Below are 26,304 nucleotides of genomic sequence, written 5' to 3' on the forward strand. Positions count from 1 at the left end.
AACAGAGCAGAAAACACCATGAACTGTGAAGCCAAACTTTTATATATATTCTTATTTTCACCTATCATTAATTCTCTTAAACACAACAGTTACACATAAAAGTTAACTAAATACATTTGTATTTGTTGCACTAAAATCTTAAAAAAATATATATAGAATAGGTTAGGCTTTAAAATAAAGACTGACTTCTGTACTTGCCAACAAAGTTTATTTTCGGTGTAGATATTTTCTTTACAGCTATATTAGCAGGGGTTGAAGATGTTTTGTTGTTGGACACTGCATTAAGTGGTGCATTTGCCGTGGGAGTAAGAATTTTCACTGCAGAGGATGCAACAGAGGAGTTCACAGTGCTGCCGCTAGTTAATATATTCGAAGCAGAGACAGTTGGTTTAGAAGCAGATATGGATGTTGAGGAAGTAGCTTGGGTAACCACATTTGGTTCAGTTGAAGGAATGGGTTTGCCAAGCTTTGTGTGCAACTTGACTACCTGTAAGAATAAAGAGAAATTCATAATATGATCTTCCTGGGATAACTATAAAAAATGAACTTGTTATAGGTTACGGAAGCTTTAACAGAAGCATCAATATTGCTAAAATATATATATATAAATCAATATAACTAAAAAGTTATTGCTTCTTTACAAAAAGTGATCGGGGGGACAGGTGGATGGACACGACACACGGACAGACATGTAAAAGTTCTTGTCATCTGTAACAAGGAAATACTTAATAGTTATCTCAGATTGCTTATTTCCATTAGAAATTCAGATATTTACTCCAAAAGCTGCATAGACAAGAACAGAAAGCCAATAAACTCACAAGCCAGTAAAACTCAAGGAAACATTTTGCTCAAACTTTCAACCTTACTGTTTTGTTGCCTGGTTGCTTTTTATTCTACCCCCAAAAATTGTAGTACATTGAACTATTGTGGTTCCAAATAATATTTGTAAATAAGAGTTATTTAATTCAGATTCAACATCACTGTCTCTTTTGATCATTACATTTTAAGAGTATTTTTATTAATAAACTTTCTAGGTTACTTCGTAAAACAGTAGATATTCCTCAAAGGGGTTTTTGGGGGGTTTTGGGGTTTTTTGTTTGTTTGGGGGTTTGTTTGTTGGTTTTTTTAAAGCACATCTGCAGAGACTGTTAAGGAGGATGCAAGAGGCATATTTCAGAGCTCTTTAGTATTTCACAGAAAGTAAAGAGGTACATGCTTATTCTTAGAAGTAATAAGCAGAGGCCTTTTCACAATATGCTTGAGACAGAATACTTCTTTTTGGTGACAGCTGATCATCACCTGAAAAAGCAAAATGCATGTAAGTCTGTAAGAAAAAACCATGCAAAATGAAAACTAAAGATTGAGTTTGAAAGTAGCTGGAAAAAAAACCACCCAAAACCAAAAAAAACCCTCAAACAAATCTGCTAGACATGCCTTTAATGCAAACACATATACACAATCACGATATGAACACAACTGTATACACACATCTTAGGGTTTTGTTAGTTTTTAAGCATGTTCCCCGTCAGAATACAGACATATTAATGCCACATAATACTATAAATTTAAGTTCAAGCAACTCTTCAGAATTACTTTTTTCCAGTAGAATTCACAAGATACTTCAGCATACCAAAGAAATAGAGTCCTTTGAGATTTCATTTTTACACTGATGACAACCTAAATTAGCATTAGTTAGTGCCTATCTATAAGGAAGAGAAAGCGACATCCAAATATATAAAGATAATATATACCTATGGAGTTACTGGGCACAACCCAAAAATTTAATGGCTCAACTTCATTAATGAAAAAAAGAACACTAGGAAAGTCTATCTAAATTATAATTTTTGTTCTTGTACTAACAAAAAATAATATTGGGAAAATTGTCTTAAATTTGCTATATTTATGTTAATAGGAATGATGTTATTGATGCCACTTCGTACAGTGTTCTGAGATACAAAGAGCTATAAAAGCTGAATATTAATACTTGTATCTGTTACTGACATTAACCTTTCCAGAGTTATGAGGAAAATCTGTAATATCTAATCACACATTCTACACAGCCATTCCGTTCACTATTATATGGTCAAATTTAAAACACTGGTCCACAGGGGTTCACAGTACAGTCCGCAGTCTTTATTCCACAATGTCTACCTAACTGCACCCAGACAGTAGGGAAAGTATGCTTACCAAAACTCTTCCAAACACAGACATTATAAAGTCTACTACAGGACATTGGTATATGGGAGCAAGGAACAGTTTTCCTTGCAAGAAATACCAAAAAGTGATGCGTAATAGTCCTGTCCTTTGGCACTGACTCAGCTTACAGTGTTTCAAAGTGCACTGAGAGTTTCTCAGCACCAGACAAATAAGAAAAATGTCAAGAAAAGTCTTGAAAAGAGTTAGGGGGCACAAGCATGCTACTGGATGTCCTCATTGATGCTTTCCCCATCTTACTCTATACCTTCTTCCTACAATTTACATACTTTCCCCAATATATCCTCTTCTCATTGATGCAGTGGCAATATTTTTCCCCCTTGCTCCCAACAAGGCCTTTCTAATAGTGAGCTTAAAGATAAGTTTGAAACAAAACCAGAACTAAATGTCTTTAAACAAAATAATTCAAATTATATTGTTTCTGCATATTTTCTCCTCTCTTAGATGAGAAAAAATTATGGGAAGAAATATACGACTGACTTGTATAATAAGGACAAGAGAAAGTTCTTACTTTCTGATGCTTGGCTCCACGAATATGGGCAGCATAAGCATCTGCCCCTGTACAAGACACATCACAAAGCTCACAACGCAACTGATTCTGAGTTCCACGAACAGAAGTGCTGCTGTTATTGGTGTTCTGGGAAGCTTTTAATGCTGCTTCTTTCTTTTTGTGTTTCTGGCCTTCTAAGTGTTCTTTATAAGTCTGTTTAAATAAACAATACACACACAATAACCTGTCTTCGTACTGCTTGTTCATCACTCGTGAATACGTGTAATATAGAACATAGCACAGAACATATGCTTTGTATGAGAAAATACTTCCTACATCAAACATTTCTTCCATATGACATGCTCTAAGGAATAAGCAGGCCACTTTAAGACCAAGGAATTTTCTTCACCGCCAGGATTCCACTTTTAGGTAATACAATATGGTCTTTTCTCTTCTACCTTCTCACTTCCTCAATCAAGTACTGGTCAACAGATATTACCATTGAAAGCTTAACAAGACCAGAAAACTGCATCTCTGTTGCAGTTTCCTGCACTGCATTAAATTGTTCTTGATTTTTAATTTTCCTTAAACTGCAAAACCACAGTTATTATATGTATCCAGAGAATAAAAAAAAATAAATTCAAAAGAAGGTAATGCATAAATAAAGCTGTGCTGAAAATGAAATGCAGAAGTTGCTATTTGTTCCTATACCAACAGTGGCAAACTACAGAGCAGACAGGGTAGGAAATAATGACAAATTTGCCTAAAGAGTAAGAACTGTTTCACCAGACACAAGCACTCTACATGAATTGATATCTACTTTTTATGCACTTGTACCCACCGTGAAACTAAACTGAGATGCTGGAATACAATGAAGAATAAATTTTCAGGCTTACCATTCACAAAGTTTTGAAAAAAGTATTTTCTAAGAAACTTGCTGTGCTAAAAAAGCAAATCAAATTCAAAGTTTAGAATACTTCTGGAGTCCAAAGCACAGCTGAAGAAGCTTCACTATACAAGCTAAGGGGATCTATCTTTTTGTCTTCTCATAGGACCTCTTTCTATAATAGCACACATTTTCATTTAATTGTAAAACTTTAGTAAAAGTATAGAATCAAGTCTTTAAAAATTAACAAATATTCTTAAAGGGGTCATTTTTTAGCTGAAAATATTACGACTGAAGTATGTAGCAGAATATTGTATTTATATATATATACCTGTGGTCCAGCACAGCTGATCTTACAAACATCACAGTAGTGGATCTGGGGTGGTTTGGGAGGTTGCTTCGGTTTCAGCTGCTTATTTTGGAATGGTGCCTTTTTAGTAAAGGTAGTCCCTGTCCAAGCGGCTGTTGCAGCAGCAGCAGCAGCTGCTGCCACTGCCTGTTTCTGTTGCTGCTGCTGCTGGTAATAGGATGATGCAGCTGAATACACTGCAGCTTCATAGCCAGAATAAGAGGTACCTCAAAGATCAAAATAAAATGTTACATCACTGTACATCATGTATCAATTACAAAATCCCAAAATCCACTAATTCCAAGCATATTGAATACTTGGGGGGGGGGGGGGGCAGGATATAAACAATTTATTGAGATCTTGTGATGCAGTCTGAATTTTTCTTGATGTTTCACAGCCCACAAATACATAGCGTACCACTTGTATCAGGAATATATTTGTTTTTAGACAAATCAAACATAGTTATGTTTCATATATCAAAGCATCCCTAAGGAATACGTGAAATTATGTGAAATTTTCTGTTAAGACCGAGTATGATGTAACAAGATATCTATTGGAGAGACAACAGCAGGGCACAGGCAATTCAGGAGGTTCCTGGAATGCATTGATAACTTCCTTCTCCAAGGAGAGGTGCCATGCTGGACCTTATTCTCGCCAACAAGGAGGGGCTGGTGGGGAATGCAAAGCTCAAAAGCAGCCTTGGCTGCAGTGACCCCAAAATGATGGAAATCAAGATCCTTAGGGTAGCGAGGAGGGCATGCAGCAAGATCACCACCCTGGACTTTAGGAGAGAAGACTGGCCTCTTCAGGGATCTGCTTGGTAGAGTACCATGGGATAAAGCCCTGGAGGGAAGAGGGGCCCAAGAAAGCTGGTTAATGTTCAAAGATCACTTCCTCCAAGCTTAGAAGCGATGAGCGATGCATCCCAACAAAGACAAAGTTGGGCAAAAATGCCAGGAGGCCTGCATGGATGAACAAGGAGCTGCTGGATGAAATCAAACACAAAAAGGAAGCATACAGATGGTGGAAGCAAGGATAGGCAGCCTGGGAGGATTAGAGAGAAACTACCCGAGCAGCCAGGGATTAGGTTAGGAAAGCTAAAGCCCTGACAGAATTAAATCTGGACAGGGATGTCAAGGACAACAAGAAAAGCTTCTATAAGTACATCAGTGATAAAAAGATGACCAGGAAAAATGTGGACCCTCTCCAGAAGGAAACAGGAGACCTGATTACCCAGGACATGGAGAAAGCTGAGGTACTCAATGACTTCTTTGCCTCGGTCTTCACCAGGAAGTACTCCAGCCACACTGCCCAAGTCACAGAAGGCAAAGGCAGGGACTGGGAGAATGAAGAACTGCCCGCTGTTGGAAAAGATCAGGTTCGAGACCATCTAAGGAACCTGAAGGCGCACAAGTCCAGGGCACCTGATGAGATGCATCCACAGGTGCCAAGGGAACTAAGCTAAGCTTCTATCCATCATGTTTGAGAAGTCATGGCAGTCCGGTGAAGTTCCCATGGATTGGAAAAGGGTAAACATAACCCCCATTTTTAAAAAGGGAAAAAAGGAAGACCCGGGAACCTACAGGACAGTCAGTCTCACCTCAGTACCCAGCAAGACCATGGAGCAGATCCTCCTGGAAACTATGCAAAGGCACATGGAAAACAAGGAGGTGACTGGTGACAGCCAACGTGGCTTCACCAAGAGCAAGTCATGCCTGACAAATTTGGTGGCCTTCTACAACGGGGTTACAGTGCTGACGGATGAGGGAAGAGCAACTGACCTCATCTACCTGGGACTTGTGCAAAGCTTTCGACATGGTCCTGCACAACATCCTTGTCTCTAAACCGGAAAGACATGGGTGGACCACTCTGTGGGTAAGGAATTGGCTGGATAGTCACACTCAAAGAATTGCCGTCAACGGCTCAATAGCCAAGTGGAGATTGGTGACAAGTGGATGGAAGGGATACCATGCAGAGGGACCTTGACAAGCTTGAGAGGTGGGCCCATGCAAACCTAGTGAAGTTCAACAAGGCCAAGTGCAAGGTCTTGTACCTGGGTCAGGGCAACCCCAGTATCAATAACAGCTGGGTGGAGAATGGATTGAGAGCAGCCCTGAGGAGGACGACTTGGGGGTGCTGGTGGACAAGAAGCTCAGCATGGCCCAACAATGTGTGCTTGCAGCCCAGAAAGCCAACTGAATCCTGGGCTGCATCAAAAGAAACATGACCAGCAGGTCAAGGGAGGTGATTCTCCCCTTCTATTCTATTCTCATGAGACCTCGCCTGGAGTACTGCGTTCAGCTCTGGAGCTCCCAACATAAGGAAGACATGGACCTGGTGGAGCAAGTCCAGAGGAGAGCCACAAAGATGATCAGAGGGCTGGAGTACCTCTCCTGTGAGGAAAGGCTGAGAGAGTTGGGGTTCTTCAGCCTGGAGAAGAGAAGGCTCTGGGGAGACCTTATAGGAGCCTTCCAGTACCTAAAGGGAGCCTACAAGAAAGATGGGGACAGACTTTTTAGTAGGGCCTGTAGCGACAGGACAAGAGGGAATGGCTTTAAGCTAAAAGAGGGTAGATTTAGATTAGATATAAGGAAGAAATTCGTTACTGTGAGGGTGGTGAGACACTGGAACAGGTTGCCCAGAGAAGCTGTGGATGCCCCCTCCCTGAAAGTGTTCAAGGCCAGGTTGGATGGGGCTTTGAGCAACCTGGGCTAGTGGAAGGTGCCCCTGCCCATGGAAGGGGGGCTGGAACTAGATGATCTTTAAGGTCCCTTCCAACCCAAACCTACAGTTCTATCATTCTAAGTATTTTAATAAAAGATTTATCAAAGGCCATATAGTAAGTAGTCTTCCAGAATCAGATTTACTGTTCAAGTTCCAAAATGAAAAGGAGGACAGATGGGGGGGCGGGGGGTGGGGTGGGGTGGCGTGGTGTAGAAAAGAAAGATAAAAGACAGAATTGCTACTGCTATTACATTCTATTTCACTGATTTAAATTGTTCTAGTACAAAGAAGCTGCTTGCCTGCTAAAACCTCCGCAGCACACCCTGTCTACACACTCCTTGTTTTCTAGTATCAAAGTTGAATAAATCAAGGAAACTGGGCTTTCGCACCTTTGAGCCGGTTTTCCCATAAACTTTCTATATCTACACGTTCAACCATTTTAATCCTCTGATCAGGTTCTGTTTCAAGGAAGTCTTAAAATCCATTTTTAAACAGAAAACAAAACAGAAAGTTCAAGGTAGCTATAATATGCCAGTTGATTACTATCTGGCCATAAAGTTAACATCTTTTCATCTTTAACTACTTTTTGGATTTCTAATGTTTGAAGGAAAGTTATTTTTTATTTAGCACCCATTTTCCTCCCATTTTGGGTCAAGACAACCCAAACTTACAAGATTTATATTGGCGCGCTCCTCTCTGTCACTGCTGTTTGATGGCAGCATGCTCCCAGTTTCCCTGGGTTATATTTGTGTGGATGTTTCGTTATTTTTTCTATCCCCCATCTTTTCTCTCCAAACCTTACAGTAAGTCATAAAACACCATGCACATAATGCCAACACTTTGGATTCTCACATGTAACAAAACAGGCACGTACAAACATCAAACCTCTTTTAAAGATACATCAAAATATTTTGCCATTATTATGATTTAACTGGTTGATACTTCTCAGTAGACTAAGATGCAATTGAACACAAACTGCTAAAATTCTGAGCATTTAAATCCTCTCCTGTAACAACTGCAAAGTTCCCAGCAACTTAATACACAAAATTCTTACCAGAATAAGTAACCGCTGTTGTACTGTACGTTGCACTTTGAGTATAGGATGGAACAACAGTAGCTGCAGCTGCTACTGGCTGCACAGTAGAGGATACCGGATATATAGAAAACGTAGTTGTTGCTGGACTTGGGGTTGCAGGTTTTATAGCTGTCACTTGTCGTGTTTGCTGGGCTTGGGTATACTGAGTTGCCCCTTGGCTATATCCTGCTTTTGGAGCTAATTAGGATAGAAAATAGAAGTGTACGAATACTGACATGCTTTAGTTGAATGAAATGCAAACCATATTAAGTGATACTTAATGATATGCTGGGGAATAAACACATAACAAGTGGGTTTTGTTTTAGTTTGGTTGGGTGGGTTTTTTTTTCCTTTTTGTTTGGTGTTATTTTATTCTGTTTGGTTTTTTGGTTTTGGTTTTTTGGTTCTTTCTACAGTACCTCAGATTTATGTATTTTTAACTGTGCTGCCATGTTTTTAAACAACCTTCTTGTTCAATGGTTTTACTAGTGTACACTAAGCCTAAGAAACATTTAAACTTTCCTATTATCCCTACTTATAGTACAAAAAGTAAATAGGATTTACACATTGTAGCATTCATGATACCAATAATTAAAGTACATGCATTAAGTAACTAAAGAATAAAAAAAAAAAAGTTGTAATCTGAACCCACCACTGACTTTTAAAAGTTTGCCTAGAAGTATGTTTTGAGTGTGTTTAATAACAATCCAGACCTCAAAGATAGTTACTTATGGCAGTGTCACAATAACGTTCAAATTCTAGGTACAGCAAATTTTTCTACACATTGACAGGGATTACATGTGAAAACTAAACTAAAACCAAATCTGGATAATGTGAAATATTTAAAGATATATTTTTAAGGTAGTACGCAGACTGTGTATAATGACAGGAGTTTGAATCATGACACCCACCTGTCTGGTAGTATGATTCAGCTACTGAAGGTTGAGGCTGGGCAGCAGCAGCCACAGCTGCAGCAGTTGCTGTTGGTTGTTGATAGTATTGTTTGCTGTCATAAGCGACAGCTGGGGCGGTAGATCGAACATAAGAATAGGAATCCTAAAAATTCAAAAGAGAAAACCCAGCAAATTTCTCCTTAAATATATATCTGGAGTAATAAAGATCATTAGCAGCAGCAAAGAATTTTCTTCTATTCTACTACATTAGATATTTAAAAAATATTTAGAGACAGTATATACTAATATATGCATTAAAGAAATTAAATTTATGTTTACAGATACTTCAGGCCTGAAGACAACCCTGATGGCCTTTTTCAGACTTAATATAGGAATTAACCTCATGCTATTAAGTCACTTTCCCTTCCAAATTATTTTTGTTACCAAAAAGCAACTATTCTCACTAGTTTTTCATGACAACTGTATCAGATTACATTCCTGTAAAACATGAAGTAAAAAAACACCACAGATTTCCACAAACTACAATAAATTCACAAGTTTACAAACATGAACCTTTACTGGCTTTAAAAATCCCACAAACAACAATACTTTTCTTGGTTATATTTTTTAGAGTATGAAAGTTATACTTTTAAAGCCTTCTTTACTTTTTGGTGTATCAACTATTCCATTGGGGAACCATATCTAGTTTATAAGGGAAAGGTAAGTAGCCCACTCAAAAACTCCAGAACTCAGGAGATGGTTAGCAAGCTTAGAAAGGGAGGGCTTGGAAGGCACTATATGCACGTACATATATTCTCCCATCCTCACCATATTTATGGTAAAGTGCAGAGTTGATCAACTGAGGGGTAGCAAGGCACAAACTACATTAGCCGAAATGTACTAACGTATACGATTTCATTTGATTTCAAAGAAATATAACAATAAACCTCTTTTCCATCCAGCCTGTGTAAAGTAGAATTATTTTTCTTTAGTTTAGGGGACTCTTTTCTGCCTGAATGCATCTAATAATTGACTAGTTTAATGACCTTGTATTTATGAGTAAATGTGCTACTGGAAAGATTCCTACATTTTGATTCATTACCATACATGACAAATTACAAAAGCCATACAAAGGAATTTATAACATAGAGCAACAGTAGTCCTTTTAAACAAACAAAAATACTAATTAGAATCTAGATAATGCCTTGATAAGTTTAGGACTAAAAAAATTAAAGAATTATTACAAGGGACATAGTATTTCAGTGTCTTCTCATAGTAAATGCACATTTTAACTACGGGCCATGCCATAAGAGTTTGGTAACTCTTGCACATAAACACACCAGCCTAGAAATATCCACTAAAGACTGACTAACAAATGCTAATGTAGAAAAAAAGCTGATAAAAATACAAATAAAATTCACATTTCCAATGGGAAACTACCTGGCCATGTAAAATCCCTCATCTTTCTGCATCTAAGCTGTCTGAAACCAATGGGCTAGGGTTACTGATGTACATATATGCTTGCACTGTGTGAATCTGGACAGACAGGGAAAACTGCAATTTCTCACTCTTTCTTAAAAACTGAACAGGAGTAAACACTTATGTTAGATAAGTCCCAAGATAACCACTACAGACTGAAATCTTCCAACTGTAAAACTGATGCAGCACTCTGATTTGTATTGCTAAGTTTCTTTATTCCTGGACTGAAGAGAAATACAAGTCACTGACAGGATGTTGTTTCATATGACATTTAAGCCAGCGTAAGAATGGGAAGTTGTCTGAGGTACCATCACATCTCTCCTCACAGCCCTACACAATCCCACCTTTATCTCTTGCATTGGCATCACAACTGTGCAGAACCAAGGAAATTCTGCAGAAGTCTGTCAAATCTGTGGAAAGATGCTACTTCTTTTTTGGTTGGTTAGTTTTCTGTGGGATCCTTATCCTGAACTGACCCACCCAAATGCTGACAACTGCTAGATTCAATGCAAGGAAGTGTCAAGCAAAGGTCAGGGCTAGACGAAAACAGACAACAGTTCCCTTTTGTAGAAGCTTGTAGCCACACAAGATTAGGCAGTGGTCTCACAAAGGATACCCAAAACCTACTCAAAGGGTAGTTCCTCTCCTAGGGTAATCTTCTATCCTCTTACATTTGGTACTAGGGCTCCTGTGGCACCCAGAAATCTGACAAAGGAACTATATCTCCCACTGAAAAAAATTATTGGAACAGTTTTTTCATCTAAATCAGTTCCATGACCCAGTTTACCACATGCCACTTGAACATTTAGGCTAGCTGAGACAAATATTTCAGCAGAGGTTCACAAAATCATTTGGAGATAAATGTCAATTCATTGCTTACTGTGTGGACATCTAAATCTTAGCTCCTGCAGTACTACTGCTGATAATCCTCTATACACAGCATATGAGACTGCAGTCACTTCACATTCTATCAGTTTTAGCTACTAAGTAATTTGAGTTGCAATCAAACTGATTCATGGAAGAAAAAGATATAAATATCATCACATTCTCTTATCCAAGCAGGCCTCCTCCTTTGAACATATAATTTAAAAATCACACAAGCAATTGCTTATTTTAACACACCTGGTAATTCTGCGTAGTGACAGGTGGTGGTGGTGGTGGAGCTTCTTGTTGCCTCTGTGTATAACCATAATCTGTAGCTGTGTGCGATGTAGGATAGCCTCCATAAGCAGCAGCTGTTGCAGAGGCCGCAACAGCTACTGGAGCAGGCCTGGCTACTGCAACTGTAGCTGCTGCTGGAGCATAGGCCGCAGTAACAGTGTGTGCAGCAACTGGTGCCTGGTGGACAGTGTAGCTAGCAACTGTAGTTGGATGGGAATACGCTACACCTGAAGCTGGCTGCTGGCTATATTGGAAAAAGACAGTAAGTAAATAATTAGATTGATTCAACATACTAGCTAATGCCTAAACATTTCAAAATCACAGATTTGATTAATACCTGTCTATTCTACAAACAGACCTGGAGCAGCTATCATACATTTTAATGGCTTTTATTACCCCTCTTCCACCCCCATGAAAAAGGCTGTATCATTTTGAAGTTTCTGTGGATGCAGACATATTATGTAGGTGGTGACTTTCTTCTTAGCAAAGGGGGTGGTGGTGTGTTCCACTGCTTGAAAAGAACCCAAGTCTTTCATTTAAAATAATACAGAAGCCTTACACTATTAACTTTTCATGACCAATAAGTTTTTAAGTGTTTTAGTAGTTCTTCAATAAAACTGACATACCTGTCAAATTCAGAAAAATACTGCTTTTCTGTGAGAGCTCATTACTGACCTGCACTTGCATGATGTTTTTCAGTAAACCATATTAAAGTAATGAGATTTTAAAGACTTGCATGAAAATTAGCTGAGAACTCTTAAATTTAAGGCAAAGACACTTTAAATACACACCTCTGATAAGGGACTTTTCCCACAAAAGTTTAGAATTATAAAAGCTGGTCCCACTCACTCGTACAGAACTCTACTGCCTCACAACACAAAGCATCAAAAGAACAGTCAGTCAGATCGAGCAAGATGACTGCTACCAGAGCTCTGGCAAGCTTCCAGACACATGACGAGACTAATCTGCCTCTCTTAAATTTGCAGGTAGGACATTAATATGTGGCTATTTACTAAGAATGAGTAAATATTAACAGTGGAAATAAAAAAAATATGGCTTCAAAGGCTTAATTATTTGAACTGAAACTAATATTATTGTCCTATATTGATCTATAACTGTGCATTATGATTAAAAGCCTACAATAGTTATTTTTATTTTTAAACAAATAAACTGGCAAAATATCACTATCTGGAACACTGATATGAAATGGGGATTGAGTGACTATTCTGAAATTTTTAGTACACTTCCAGCACTGCTTTTCAATAATATTTAAGAATGTCTATACCACTATAAAAATATAATTCAAAACCAATTCCATGCCTATTAGAGAAGGCAGCATCCCCTATTTTTTAGAAGTAAATAGAAAAATTAAATCTCACTTGAAGCAAACATACTCAGTGGCAAAGTGGAACTGCAGCATGGTTATGCTCAAAACCAAAAGGAACAAGAAGTTATAGTATTTTTTTTCCTAAAGACTACAATATTCTCTCTGACATAACTACCAGAAACAAAGCACCTTTTAATTATAGATACTATTATTTTTGCAAAAGACTTTTCCATAACTCCCTTGTATTTAGTAATTTTTTATTTATTTATTTATTAAGAAAAACTGATTTTGTCAATTACAGCAGAACCCATTAACTTTAATATATTTAAAAAAAATAATAAAATTCCTACAGCAGAAACACACAGAGAAAATATTTGATTTACATGCCTGGACTCCACCTTCTTCCCATCTTAAGCCCCTGATTGCTTAAAAGACCACTTGCATTCCATCCAAACTTAATTAAGCTGTGAGTTGTACTCACAATTATGTTTCATTTTATTTTCAGCTTCTTAACATAACAGTGGAAGGAAAAGACCTGAGCCATTCTGGTGTAGCTCCCACCACTGCTCGAAACAATTCCTCCTACTTGATGTATATAGGCAGTTTCTCTGTTTTGTCAGTTTAAGATGAGAAATTAGACTCCACCAGAAAATTCAGGAAGATTATTTTATGATGGTAAAAGTCAATGACAATCTATAAAATTAGGCTGCATTATCTACATATCTAACAGTACAGAGGTGTAAAATATTAAAAAGTTCTGAGGTAATTCACATTATCGTATGCATCTACTAAAAATACATTAAATTGAGAAAACAGACAGCAGACTATTTAACTCTGACTGCACTTGAACACATCAACAGTCTAATACTGCCAACAAGGAAAATCTTGCTCCATCCTATTCCCACTCTTATACATCCCACCTCCCATATACTAAACTTGGCTATGCCATCCTATTCAATCCCTAGTGCTAGTTCTGCTACTTGTCAAGCTATTAAGTGCACTGATTTAACTCATTAATCTAGCAGAAAACTGAGATTTTTTTTTTCCTGGGCTCATTTTCTAACATGGTAGAAGCGTTACAAACATTGGAGCTCGTAAAACAGTCTGCTGAGTGCCAGACCCCACATAAATTATATGTATGGAAGTAGGGGGGGGGGGAATGGGAGGGAGAGAAAGAACAGAGACCTGTCCAGGAAGCATTAATTTGGCTCTTCATGTTTCATGAAACCATGCTTAAGTTACTATTAGAAAATACAATACAGTGTTCACAACACACTATGAGGTAATAATATCAGTCAGTTTATCAAAGAAAATGCTTTTGTTCTCAGAACATATATGATTAAGTCTGCCTGACAGTTTTCAGTATTTAATATTGTGAAGAGATTGTGATCATTATGAGCAGGACTATTAAGATTCTGCTACAGTTTCATTTCTTCTGTGCTATTTTTGTATCAAACTTCCTTATCATGGTATAAAATTAACAGTCCAAATACTTTGATTTCTAAGGCTAATTAGTTCTATGACCACGTTTACGTTAGCAAATCTGTTCCCCTTGCTTCTGCAACATCATGCAGAGCTAGTGACCAAGTTTGCAAGACTACAAGAAAAATATTCTAGAATTGACTCCTCCTTCCTTTTTAAAAGTTATGGTACAGAAATTCACAGACACATATTTCCTAAATTTATGATGTTTCTTTTTCTCCCCCGGTCTTACTGAGAAACTCTTAACATTATGACCAGACACTTTCATGTAAGTAATTTATATCAAAAGATTTTTGTGACGACTTCATTTAACTTACAAGAGTTTTTAATCCTGGTTTGGTGATTAGTGCCTCATCATATTTGCTGAGATGAACTTACCTCCTCCCAGACTAATTTTGCAAGACTCCCTATTCCACTGATCTTTCTTGCAGTTGTTCTTTGCATCTATCCTAGTATTATGTATTCTTCCTTCCTTACTACAGATGGCAAGAACTGTATGCATCATTTCAGATGACGTTTCAGCTGTGGTACACACACTGCTTTCTTTCCAAACAGTCTACCTTCCTCAGAGCAGCTTCTTGTATTGACAATATTTTCCTTGCATCAAATATCACAATACACCATACTAATATAAATACTAAAGTAAGGCTCAAGACCAATCCCCAGGGTACTCCACTGCAATTATTCCTATTTGATAATCACTCTTTAATTCTACTAACTGTTCCTATCAGCTCCTTCTCTACAATCCTTTTACTACCTCTACCTTAAGTAATAATTTTCCATACTGCATCACATCAAGTATTTAAACTTAGTCCCAATAAATAAGACTCCAAACGACTTAGGAATCTGGTCAAGTTATCAAAGCAACAATGAAATACAGTATGTCAGCTGAGCTATGGTAACAAACCACATGCGTGTTCTTCATCACAACAAAGAAAGTAATTCAGTTTAGCTTAATCCCCAACGCAGTGAGAAAAAAGTTGAACCAAATTACAAGCAAAGAAGCTGATTGACCTGGCAACTTAGCAAGTTTTCTTTGTAGGTTAATTCTTTCCCAAAATAAATTCTAATATCCTTATTAGCATCTTTGAGTTCAAGGAATTCTAGCGCTCTTCATATGAAAAGATAAAAAGATACACAGTCCAACTAGCTTTACTGACTAGGCAGAGCTTAAAAATCACAGAATAATTTAGGCTGAAACAAAGATTTGGAGGTCATCTGTTCAAACCCTGTGCTCAGAGCACAGCTAATTTTGAAGTTACATTCGGTTTCTCAGGGCTTTGTGCCCAGTCGGGTTCTAGCCATTTCCAAGAATGGAGATTGCAAGACTGCTCTAGACAACCTGTTCCGGTGTCTGAGCACTCTCAAGATTTTTTCCCTTAGTTTAGAAAAGATTCAGTTTCAAAAGCAAATGAGTTCTAGAGAAACATTTACTTAAAGCAAACTCAGTTTGTGAACATTCAATTCAAAGTAACTTCATATTACAATTCTTACGGTGTTTTAACTTACTATCAAAATAAACACTGATCTTTGATTTAAGAAGTTACAGGCAAAGGACTTGGAAGCTTCAAATCTTACTCTGCTGTATTGCTCTAATAATAACTCTTCTGCCCGAGATTTTCATTTTAAAAGAATACATTTTATTCATACCACACCTATTTCTTGAGCTTATCATAACAGTAACAGTGCTTCCCCACCAAGCTCACTTTAGTTTCTATTTTCTAGTAACACCACACATTCTTCAATACTCATCATCTGGCTCAGATTTCTATTTCACTGTGTTTTCACTATCCCAGCCACAGCCAGTTTACAGTCTACATGTTGCACTCAACTGTTCTGCTCCACATTCTGTAGATGTATGTTTCAGTCAATTACAGAAGGTCATTTCCAGCACTTTACCTAATGTTTTTTTGTCTCTCCCTACCTGCCCTCAACTGCTACATTCATATCCCTATTTCCCCATGCTTTTTGCTTCCTCCTCCCAAATAAGCTTGCTTCTATTCAGAAGTTTTACACTCCAGCATATACCTAGCTTACTCTTATCTTCCACATCTTATCTAAGGAACCTCAAGATCAAGAGAATTAATTCTTTACACACAATTATTGTACTACAGTGCACAAAAAAAGTATTTTTGTAAAACACCTTTGACTCAAATCTTTGAATAACAACTATACGAATTTCTACTGACATTAATTAATGATGGAAAACACTAATCTTTCTGATGCATTAGTATCAGAAAAAGTACCACATATTATGAAATATCACTATGATATTAAACCTTCTAGATAAGACTGACTGCAGTGAGCTGTGACTGTGTATCTTTCTCCACTCTAACCTCCAATTCCATGTCAACCTGAATTTCTGGGGAGCAAAGGGCCACACTGGCTCACAATCTTGCAGAATTCATCCCAGAGCAAAGGCCACAGCAAAAATTAGCCTTGTCCACATTGCTGTCTGGTATAAGAAACTCCTTTCACCAAGTGAAATGAAGTTTTCCCAAGACAGGTGCATGTTTTGTGTTGATACATTACAAGCTGGACATAAGACTAACACTGAAGCTACTTTCATGGTATCAATGTTTAATATTGCTGTGTACACTCAGAACTGTGATTTTGAAACAATAACACATGTAAAAATCTTTTTCCCATTTGCAAATTCTAAGTCCCCATTCCAAAATACTAAGGTATCAAAGTTATTAAGATCTCCCTGCCCGATTCTACACCACAAATTAAGCTATAGTATAGCTTATAAAATTAATTAAACTATAGTATAGCTTTTTTAAAAAGTATAAGTCTAGGTAGATATTTAGCTTGGAAAAGTCCAGCCTGAATACTTACATTTGGTTAAGTTGTATTAAAGCATCAGCAACAAAAAGTCCACACCCTGAGAACAAGCTCTGAAAAAGAATGTGTTAGCCATCACTACTCCACATTAGTTATTAAAATAACTAGATTATTTCATATTTCTGTTAGTAATTTTTGTTCCCCTTTTCAAAACCCCAAATATTCAAGAAGCAATTAAAAAAATCTTTTTTGAACTGCACAAAGATCTTCAACAAGGAAACTGTAGCAGTGTTTGTTATACAGAAAAAGAAATATGAGCTTCCAGAGTGAAAAAAAGATGGCAGTACACCTAAAATGATTTTAAGTCAGAAGCTGGCTAGGAGGCAGAAAGTGCCGATCAATAGGAATTAACGAAGTATTGGTGTCCACTTCACAAAACATTGTTCTCCAGTTCCAAAACCATACAGGTTTGCCTAATTTAGCTATTTTATATAGGTCTGCAAATGGGCAACATTCATTCACACACACAAAAAAAGCAGCTTAGGTGAGAACCTGTATTATTATTAGATCTAAAATAGCAGAATCCTTACTTGTTACTTTAATATAGTGACACTGATAGAGGGTCTGGATTTCCTGGGATTTATCAGCCCAAGACTGACAAAGAATTAAGAGTATTTGAATTTGAGAAACAAATACTAAATTATCTTCTGGAGAACGCTTTGCTTTTGTCCTTTTTCATTTCCAGCTATTGGCCTTTTCTAGTAAAAAAGTGTTGAGGTATTTTTGTAAACAAAAAAACCCCCAAAAAAAACGGTAGAAAGCTTTCTTTATTGCACATTAACAATATCAAGAAAATGCAACGCTTTCATATAATGCTATCTATTTTGTCAGGTAATAAATTCAGGTGACTTAAAATTATAATATATTTTATTTTTCACATTAGGATATCTGTGCAGTCATGCATTAAGAAACTTAAGGTATCTAGCAACTATTGTCAGAGGAATACACTTTCAGAAAAACACAGTCTATTTCCATATAAGATATATAGAACATAAAAGGTATATATAGAGGAAAGCACACAGAAGATTCCCTATAAGCCTTGCTTTTCATCACACTGACTGATTTAATTTAAAAACAAAAATTAATTGTAATTAATGTGCACATAAGCCAAAGGAATACAAAAATGCTGATCTCCAGCATATCTCTGTACTAACAATCACCACACACATTAACACTACTACTATTTCAGCTCTGTTTAGGGTGATGAACACTGAAAATTCTCTTCCTAGAGGTAAAGGACATTTATTTTTCTTTTTTAGTTTTCTGAAGAGTGCTATTTTGATATAGAGTTACAATCAGGACTAAAACCAATTTTGTCTCTACCCAAATTACCAGCTGCCTCAGAAATGACAACTTCTAAAACATATTTCTTGCAGGTTTTTTTGCATGCAAATGCAGAAGTGATTTTCAGGCTAACTTAGCATAACACTTAAGCTACTCTTAAAAATAATTTTTAAAATACAAATATCTTGAACTAAAAAAAAACAACAATCAAACACCCCACACAAACAAAGTTTTATTTCTCTAACTGTAACTTTTAGGAATATTCGAACGTTTCAGCATTAAGGAAACTATATTTGTTGAGACCTAACTGCTAGATTTCTCAAAGTTTCATAGACTACTCTATTAGTCAGAATAGCAAAACATACAATTCTGCAGTTTTTCTTTCAAGGATATGAAGACTGAAACAAGTATGACCTAACTCTCCAAAAACTGAAAGAAGCACTACAAACTGCTGCTTCCTCAGTTTCTAACCTAGAAAGAGACACTACTGAGTAACTGGTCAGATGAAGTTTCAGGTGTGTTAATGGAACCTGGGCAAAGTAAAAACAAAATAATAATTTAAAAAAAAAAATCAAATGAGCTTTTTTCTCCTAAACCACACTTGACAATAAACAGCCTAAAATGATTAAATGAAATATCGCACTACGGTAAGTTGCATTTTAGAAGACTTATGTTTTTCTATAGCCTGTCACTCAATAAAGGCATAAAACTTTGAAGACTGAATTTATATTTTTAGAACTTTAATGAAAATTATTGTTTCCTATTATTAGTACCCTGTGAACAGAACATTGTTTATAATACAATTCACTAAACCCGAAGGCATGCACATGTGCAGTCCTCTTGAATTCTGTTAAATTTTAACAGTTCCTGGTAACATATTCTATGGTTTAACTACACACAGCCTAAAAAGACATTTATCTCTAGTAATTTTGAGTTTCCCTTCCTCTTCCTTGTTTCTAGTAACATCTTTGCATCATTCAATTAAAACCAAAAAAATACCGATTTCTAATGGATAGCTAAACCATATACTATCAATAACTCACCTCAAAGACAAATATCCTCATGTTTTCAATACACCCTTACTGCTTTGTTCACCTTCACATTTAGTCTCACTACCTGATTGATATCCAATCAAATTCTGCAATGTTTTCCTCACTGTACATCACAACATAACTGCAAATGCCTGTAACAGTGATGCAATATATGCTCTGTATCTACCTCTCTTTACTCAGTTGCACACAATGGACAGCTCAATGCTTATAATACTTCCTTCATTACCAAAACCAGACTTGAATAAAATCAGTGTTAACAGCTTTGTTCACAATGATAACACGAGACAAAAAGAACTGAGCTCGAGATGTTACATCGGCTGGAAAAAGTACCAACTACTAACATTTTCCCTGTCAAAATCACAGAATCAAATAATGGCTGAGGTTGAAAGGGACCTCTGGAGATCATCTGGTCCAACCCACCTGCCTAAGCAGGGCCACCTAGAGCCAGTTGCCCAGGACCATGTCCAGACAGCTTCTGACTATCTCCAAGGAGGAAGATTCCAAAAGTTCCCTGGGCAAGCGAGCAGCTGCGTGGTCCTTAGTTGCTGGCTGGGGTTAAACCATGACAGTGAGGTACTTTTTCTCCCCACCATTAGTCAACTGCAATACTGGCATACAGCCCATGTTAACAAACCCTGAGCCCCTTGTTACCTTTGTAATGTTGGCATATCTCCTTTGAGAGCGGGACCTCACCGACTTGAAAATAAGCCTATGAAAATCTTTTTTATCAACAGCAGTAACTTACTAGAGGCTTCTTGCATACATTAAATAAGCTAGACTAGCATGTTTAAGACGGCACTTTAACATAGATTGGAACAAAGGAGAATCAGCATCATGCAGCTCAACCCTATTCAGTGAAGTCCCTTTTGCATATCCTTTAAGATGGGATGCAACTCAAGAGATCATAATTTTCATAAAATTCACAGAAATAAAGCATTTGGAACTTTTATACTATGATATATGTACATCCATCCTATGATAAAACCATAATTACTTTCATTCCCCATGCATTTTAAAATGGGGTATATATAACACAATACCGTAAGATGAATAAATGTTTTTCTTAAGTTTAAGTCTAGTGGCACATTTTCAGTTCAGAATAAGCCTGAAGTCCTACTCACTATTATTGTCCCTATCTTCCTGTTGTCCACCAGTACAAGTCCAAATTATGTTTAGTAATACTTTAAGCTTGGGCTAGTAGGCCTGTGTGGATTATAGCCTTAACATCTCTGAAAGACTGAATACTTTTGTAACCAGTATCTAGTTGAAGAAGAGGTAACTGGGGCAGACACAGAAGACAGAAGTTAATTACAAGTACTAGCAAATGTGAAAAAACACTCCACCCCCAAACAATTCTCAATAGCCAACTTATCCATCCACAGCACTTCACCTTCCTTTGCTGTTCTGCACCAGTCTCAAATATCCCATAAAATTGTGCATTGTACTTGAATGCCTAACTAGCTATAGTTGCAAGAATTCACTTCCATATGGCTGCCTAGAACTCACAGGCACTGTGATTGGCTCTGGACCCTAACTACTACAATTGCCTTTGTCTGTGAAGGCTCACCTCAGTAATATTCATGCTATTTGATAGCAATTCAAAGTTAACAAATCACTCCTAACTACCCAAGAATCTCCTGTCTGTGACCTACCTCATTAGAGCAGGGACACAATGTGAACATCACTAAGATGAAACTCAGACACTCAAAGATTCTTTATCTTCTTAACAGAAACCAAAACCTTAACACAAGGTTAATTAAGACCACCACATTTGCACACACTTCTCCATCCAAACATTTCTCAACATCCCCATCTCTCCATCAGCATCCCCACATTTCAGTCAGCCAACTTTAAAATAAAAGCATAACTATATGCCTCTTCTCCAGCACTGAATCAAGAATGCTAATATTTTTTACACATAAGGACAAGCCTATATTAAGTTGCTCATTTCAAACTGAATACACGCACAGTGGTTCAGGTGCCCTACAGAGCGCACATGCGCACACACACATTAGAAGACTAGTAACACCAAATTCCACATTTATTTCAGGCTCCTAAATAGATCGACTAATACAGTTAACTAAGTAACATGAGGTTTGCATTGCACACAGGTTTATAACCTTAGGACCCAATACCACCACTAGCAGAAAGTACAAAAGTATTGCAACATTCAGAGAAATTTCCTGTATCGTTATTTGCATAATTTAATGCTTCTCTCATTAAGTCATGATGTTATTACCAGGTAGTGCACAAAGAATTTTGAATGAGTGGAGCAGCAGGAAATTTTATGCAGTGACAACACTGAAAGGAACAAGAATGCTTCTAATCCATTATTTACGGGTTTAAAAAGCACTTAACTCTTGCTACCTTTGATTAAATATGAAACAAGTTAAGATTTTAGGTGTATTTTATGAAAACTAATATTTATGAACCAATAAAAACAGACATCTATTCCCCTTCTTATCTGGTCAATTCAGGGAACTATACTGCTTATGCTGTTACAACAGTAAATACATTATCAACTCCTGCACACACTACTTATTAATTCAAGATCTAACATCTGAGCAGCTACCAATCTGGCCTTTCTAACTGCTTCAAATATCAGTATTTAGTATTAAAACTATATTACTTGGACAAATTTTAATTTATCCTTCATGTGAAGGATGAGGGAGTATTTAAATTATCCACCATAGCCACACATAAACTAGAATCACAGGAAGACACAGTGATTTCTATGCCAATAATAGCATCATCTTTTCAATTGTTGATTTTAAGAAGCTATTTCCTTGAACCCAATAGTTCTAATACATTGTCCCTTCACTACTACTAATGCAAATTAGAATATTGTCATTTTGAGAAACTGGAATTCCAACAGGGTTTATACTGGTCTACAAGTCTAGATTTAAATACAGGAAACCTTTACTACAAGCACCTTTCAAATATTTAGTTAGTATAGCAGATTTTTCTCCTTTGAAATTATCTATCAGAAACTAGACTCTCTTCTTTCTGATGCAAAGTTGTTTTGGGGTTTTATTTCTGCATGACTCCAGCTAAAGATTTAACAGTTTCATACTTTGAGATATTCCAAGAAAGGCTTATATCCTAAAAAGAAGTGCACAGATTTTTTGCACTTAGCTGAAGTGCTGAAATTGACAGCATTCTATATGTTATCATTAGGGAGTACTGACAGATTCCTTTACAGTTGGAGCCTAAAGTCCTCCCAGTGCATCAGAATTTTTAACAGCCTTTTTGTCAAGAGAGAACCAAAAAAAATTTGACTAATGTTTTTTATTATGAAAGTTTCTGTTACTTGCTATAAAAACTACAGCACTAGGACTTCTAAATGGCATACATCAAAAACCTAAGGTCTTCAGTTTCAAGTGTCTGATTTGCCCTCCTAAAACAACTTGCTATTTTGAGTAACTCTTTTAAAATCCATGGATTAGTCCTGTGGCCATAATTTTTTTGTTGTTGTTGTAGATTTATGAGACTCACTCACATATTAACTATGCAGATAAACATCCATTCGTATTCTCTATTATCCTAGTTTCTAACGACATAGGATTTTTTTTTGTTCTATGAACTGTTACTTTGAATACTGGTAACAATCTTAGAGGACTTGTTGCAATAATAAATCTTTTATTATATATACCCTGCCACCACCATCTCTTTTGCAAATATACTGGAGTGGAATATACATTTTGTAGCACTCCGTAAACAAGCTACTAAGGACCTGCCAAATCTGCTCCATGAAGGTAAGCTCCCTTTTAGACATTTTAAGAGACTCCTGTGTTTTCTGCTCAACTTATTAAATTAATTCTTGTGAAAGGACTGCTTCGACACCAATTACTTTGTCTCTTCACTTTCAGATGCAGCAAATATACAAACCATTTACAGGATGCAGTCTTTTACTGATACGCAAATAGAATAGTATCTTGCGCTTATGACAGCAAAGGAAAAAAAGTGCCTTTCAATCTGTTTTTCCATTTTCTCAAGAACACATTTAGGATTAACTACTGAAACAGTTTTGAACTTGAAATTTATTCCAATTATACGTTTTTATATTGCAATTCAAAAGGAAATTTCAAATGAGTTGTTCAGTTTCTTAAGCCTACAGATCACCTCAGTTCCGCAATAAAAGGAATAATTTTCAAAAATTAGTCTCCACTTCAAAATTGCAGATGTACAGATCTCAGTTTATTTTTCACTTAAAGACTGTTTATTTACTTAAAAAAAAAAAAAAAATCCTCTATGCTATTTAGAAACTCCTTCATACCCCATGATGAACCAGTTTCAAATTTCACTATAACTGTCAAGTAAAACATAAACATACTGTGAGCACCTAATCTTAAAAGAACAAGATGACAGGTGAAGTTTAATTCTCTCCTTTAACTGTTATACATTAGAGTAAATGAAAATTTATGCACTTTATGTCCATTTCCAGGAAAGAACAGATAGAAAGAATAGATTGGGAGTCATTCCAAGACCCCCATGAAACTATATATTCCTGAAACTGTCAGGTATGCATTTTTTTATTAGCTAGTTAACAGTAGCACACATCTGCATTCATTTGTTAATAACCCCTCAGATATTTTCTTTATTCTTCTGTTTTTCCCATTAACCAAGACTTAGGAGTCAAGGAAAGTCTTTATTACAGATTTATGAAACAAATAATTTAGATTAAAATGTGGACTTCAAGGTGCTACTCCAATAAAACCCAAAAATGTGAAGATGTTCCCTGACTGTATCTGGGTTTTGCCAAATTAATAATTTGATTTCAGAAAAAGTGAGATAACAGATGCTAACAATTACTTTTTAAACACACTGATACACAATTTGGATGCACAAAGAGTACAAAGATACAAAGGTTTAAGGCAGTATGTCTATACAAGATGTACAGTTACAAGTCCCTGAGCTCCACTATAAGACTTGCTCCTGGTCTTAGATATCCAAGTAGGAAATCTTTTTAAAAGGTGTGTGGCCCTGAAAGTGCCTTCTCTACTTTCTGAGACACATTACTTATAACATTGCTTCAGTGGAATGAGACAGTCGCCTGTATTTTCTGGTGCTTCAGCTCTTCCCTTATCCATCCAGTCTCCCGTAGGTCGGGTTGGTGTAATTTTAACCTATGTTAAAAAATTCCATTCTCCCACGCTGACGCAGGGGGGGTAAAGACTTGGGGAGCAAGCCCCATCTTCGCTGAAGATGAAGGGCCCAGGAGCAGCAGATAGTAATTCGCTGGTGTTGTTGACTGCAAGTGGCCATTTTAATTTAAGGGCCTTGGGACCTGATGCTGCCGCTGATTCTCCTCCTCCTCCGTAGTGCCCGGCTCCACCTCCCCACCACTAGGGATACAGGGAGGCCCTTACCAAGAAGATAAGGAAACATACCCGCGGGCAGGGCAGACCAGCAGAAGTGTCCCAAACACAACCACTCCGGAGGAGCGGGGCGCAGGAGAGACCCCACACACGGGGCGGGGGGTGGGAGCAGTCCCGAGCATTCACCCCGAGGGGGCGGGGAGATCCCGGTCAGGGACACGGGGCCGAAGGCGAAGAGGGGAGGGGTGGTTCCGGGCCCAGACAGAGGGAGAGGAGGGGCGGGAGGGGTCGCGGTGTTTACCTATACTGGGCAGCAGCCCCACTATGGGTGAAACCAAAGTAGTTGCCGGTGGCCATTTTGGCATCTTCTCCCAGCCGGCTGGGCACTGTGGCGACGATAACCAAGAGGCGGCGGCAGCGGCGGTGATCGGGGCCATGACAGGAGACCCGACGGGGGGTGGTGGTGGTGGTGGAAACAACAACAGACAGACAAGAGACAGAAAGCGCGCGAGCGCCAGGTCAGATATGGCGCCTCAGGACCCCCGTTCATCCGCTCCACGCGCAGGCCGCATCCCCTCCTCCTCACCGCCGCCCCCACGCGCACAAACACACATAAACACCGAGCGCCGTTACTTACCATAAGTGAACGAAACTACCGGGCATATAGGAATCATGAGTCCAAACTGACAGTGATAATGGCGGCTGAACTCTCAACTCTCTCCCACTCCTCCCCGCTGCGCTCGCTCCCTTCCCCCCCCACCGGCGACTACGATGGACTGCGGCTGGACCCGTGCGCACGCGCAAGACGTTTCAGAGGCTACTGGGAGTTGTAGTCTGGCCCATAACTACATACCCTTCCCCCATCCGTAGAATACTGCGCTTACTGCCGTGGAAGCTGCCACCACGCTTGAGGCGCGAATCCTCATATGCGCATGCGCGGACTGTGCAAAGGCTCTTGGGACCTGTAGTTCTCCCTCCCTGAGGCCTAGGCGCGCGAGAGAGCTGCTCTTAGAGGACTGTCGCAGGTATCACTCGCCTGCCCCTTTCCTCCCTCCATTATTCCGTGTTCTGCATCTACAGTTCGCGTTTCAAAAGTGAGTTCGTTACCCAGTGTGCTAAGTCAAAGAAAAAGTATAAAAACATGAGATATTGCTTTTAATACAAAGTTGCCCAAAGTTGTGCTAGGTGAACTAGCACACCTTGGTTGTTTCCACAAACAGATTTATACATGATTTCATGAATATTAATTTTTTAACTTCCAACCCTCTAACACTGACTGGATGGTAATCTACATAATGGTTACACAATCTTATTGGCTAACTGCATGCTCATTGAGGAAGGGTCTTTGTAGGCCAGGGTACCTGGTGTAAGGGGAGTGATTTTTAGTATTATAATGAAGGTAGTTTGCTTAAAGACACATCTGGCTATTTGTCCAACAAGTATCAGATATATCTTGATTGCAAGAGACTTGTGTTACCAACTTTCCAGAATGTAATTGTTCTTCAAAGTCGCCTTGTCCTCAGCAGCAATTACTTGAGTTAATCATCCTTGATAGTTCTTTGCATGGGACACCCTGAGTTGAAATAATGTGTGCATTCTGTTTCTTCAAGAATATGTGCAAAATGTTAAACAAAACCATATGTCCATATAGTTTTTGTTAGTTAGTTTATATGTTCTGGTTACAAAATTTGATAACACAGTCACATCACACCTGTACCTGTGAACT

At 37.8% G+C, this 26,304-nt stretch overlaps 1 protein-coding gene and 1 non-coding gene across 9 annotated transcripts in view; both read right to left on the reverse strand.

The window, feature by feature from the left end:
- The window catches only part of LOC129734521 (zinc finger RNA-binding protein), a 46,381-nt gene extending 21,023 nt beyond the window's left edge, over positions 1-25,358 (reverse strand). For 5 of the 8 annotated variants that reach the window (XM_055698091.1, XM_055698096.1, XM_055698099.1 and 2 more), the window contains exons 1-8: positions 25,216-25,358; positions 24,880-24,964; positions 11,233-11,515; positions 8,650-8,794; positions 7,718-7,936; positions 3,922-4,166; positions 2,726-2,917; positions 187-487 (exon numbers count right to left, since the gene is read on the reverse strand). In XM_055698091.1, coding sequence (XP_055554066.1) covers positions 187-487; positions 2,726-2,917; positions 3,922-4,166; positions 7,718-7,936; positions 8,650-8,794; positions 11,233-11,515; positions 24,880-24,964; positions 25,216-25,252 — 1,507 coding nt within the window. In that variant the 5' untranslated portion in view covers positions 25,253-25,358. The remainder of the gene's footprint in view (positions 1-186; positions 488-2,725; positions 2,918-3,921; positions 4,167-7,717; positions 7,937-8,649; positions 8,795-11,232; positions 11,516-24,879; positions 24,965-25,215) is intronic. The other 3 variants (XM_055698092.1, XM_055698095.1, XM_055698094.1) reach the window with 3 other exon arrangements.
- LOC129734651 (small nucleolar RNA SNORA66) lies at positions 14,058-14,193 on the reverse strand. Its single transcript, XR_008730139.1, has one exon. It is a non-coding gene; the product is annotated as a small nucleolar RNA SNORA66 (small nucleolar RNA).
- Positions 25,359-26,304: the final 946 nt, after the last annotated feature.

This window comes from Falco cherrug, chromosome W, assembly GCF_023634085.1.
Source record: "Falco cherrug isolate bFalChe1 chromosome W, bFalChe1.pri, whole genome shotgun sequence".
Taxonomy (NCBI): Eukaryota; Metazoa; Chordata; class Aves; order Falconiformes; family Falconidae; genus Falco; species Falco cherrug.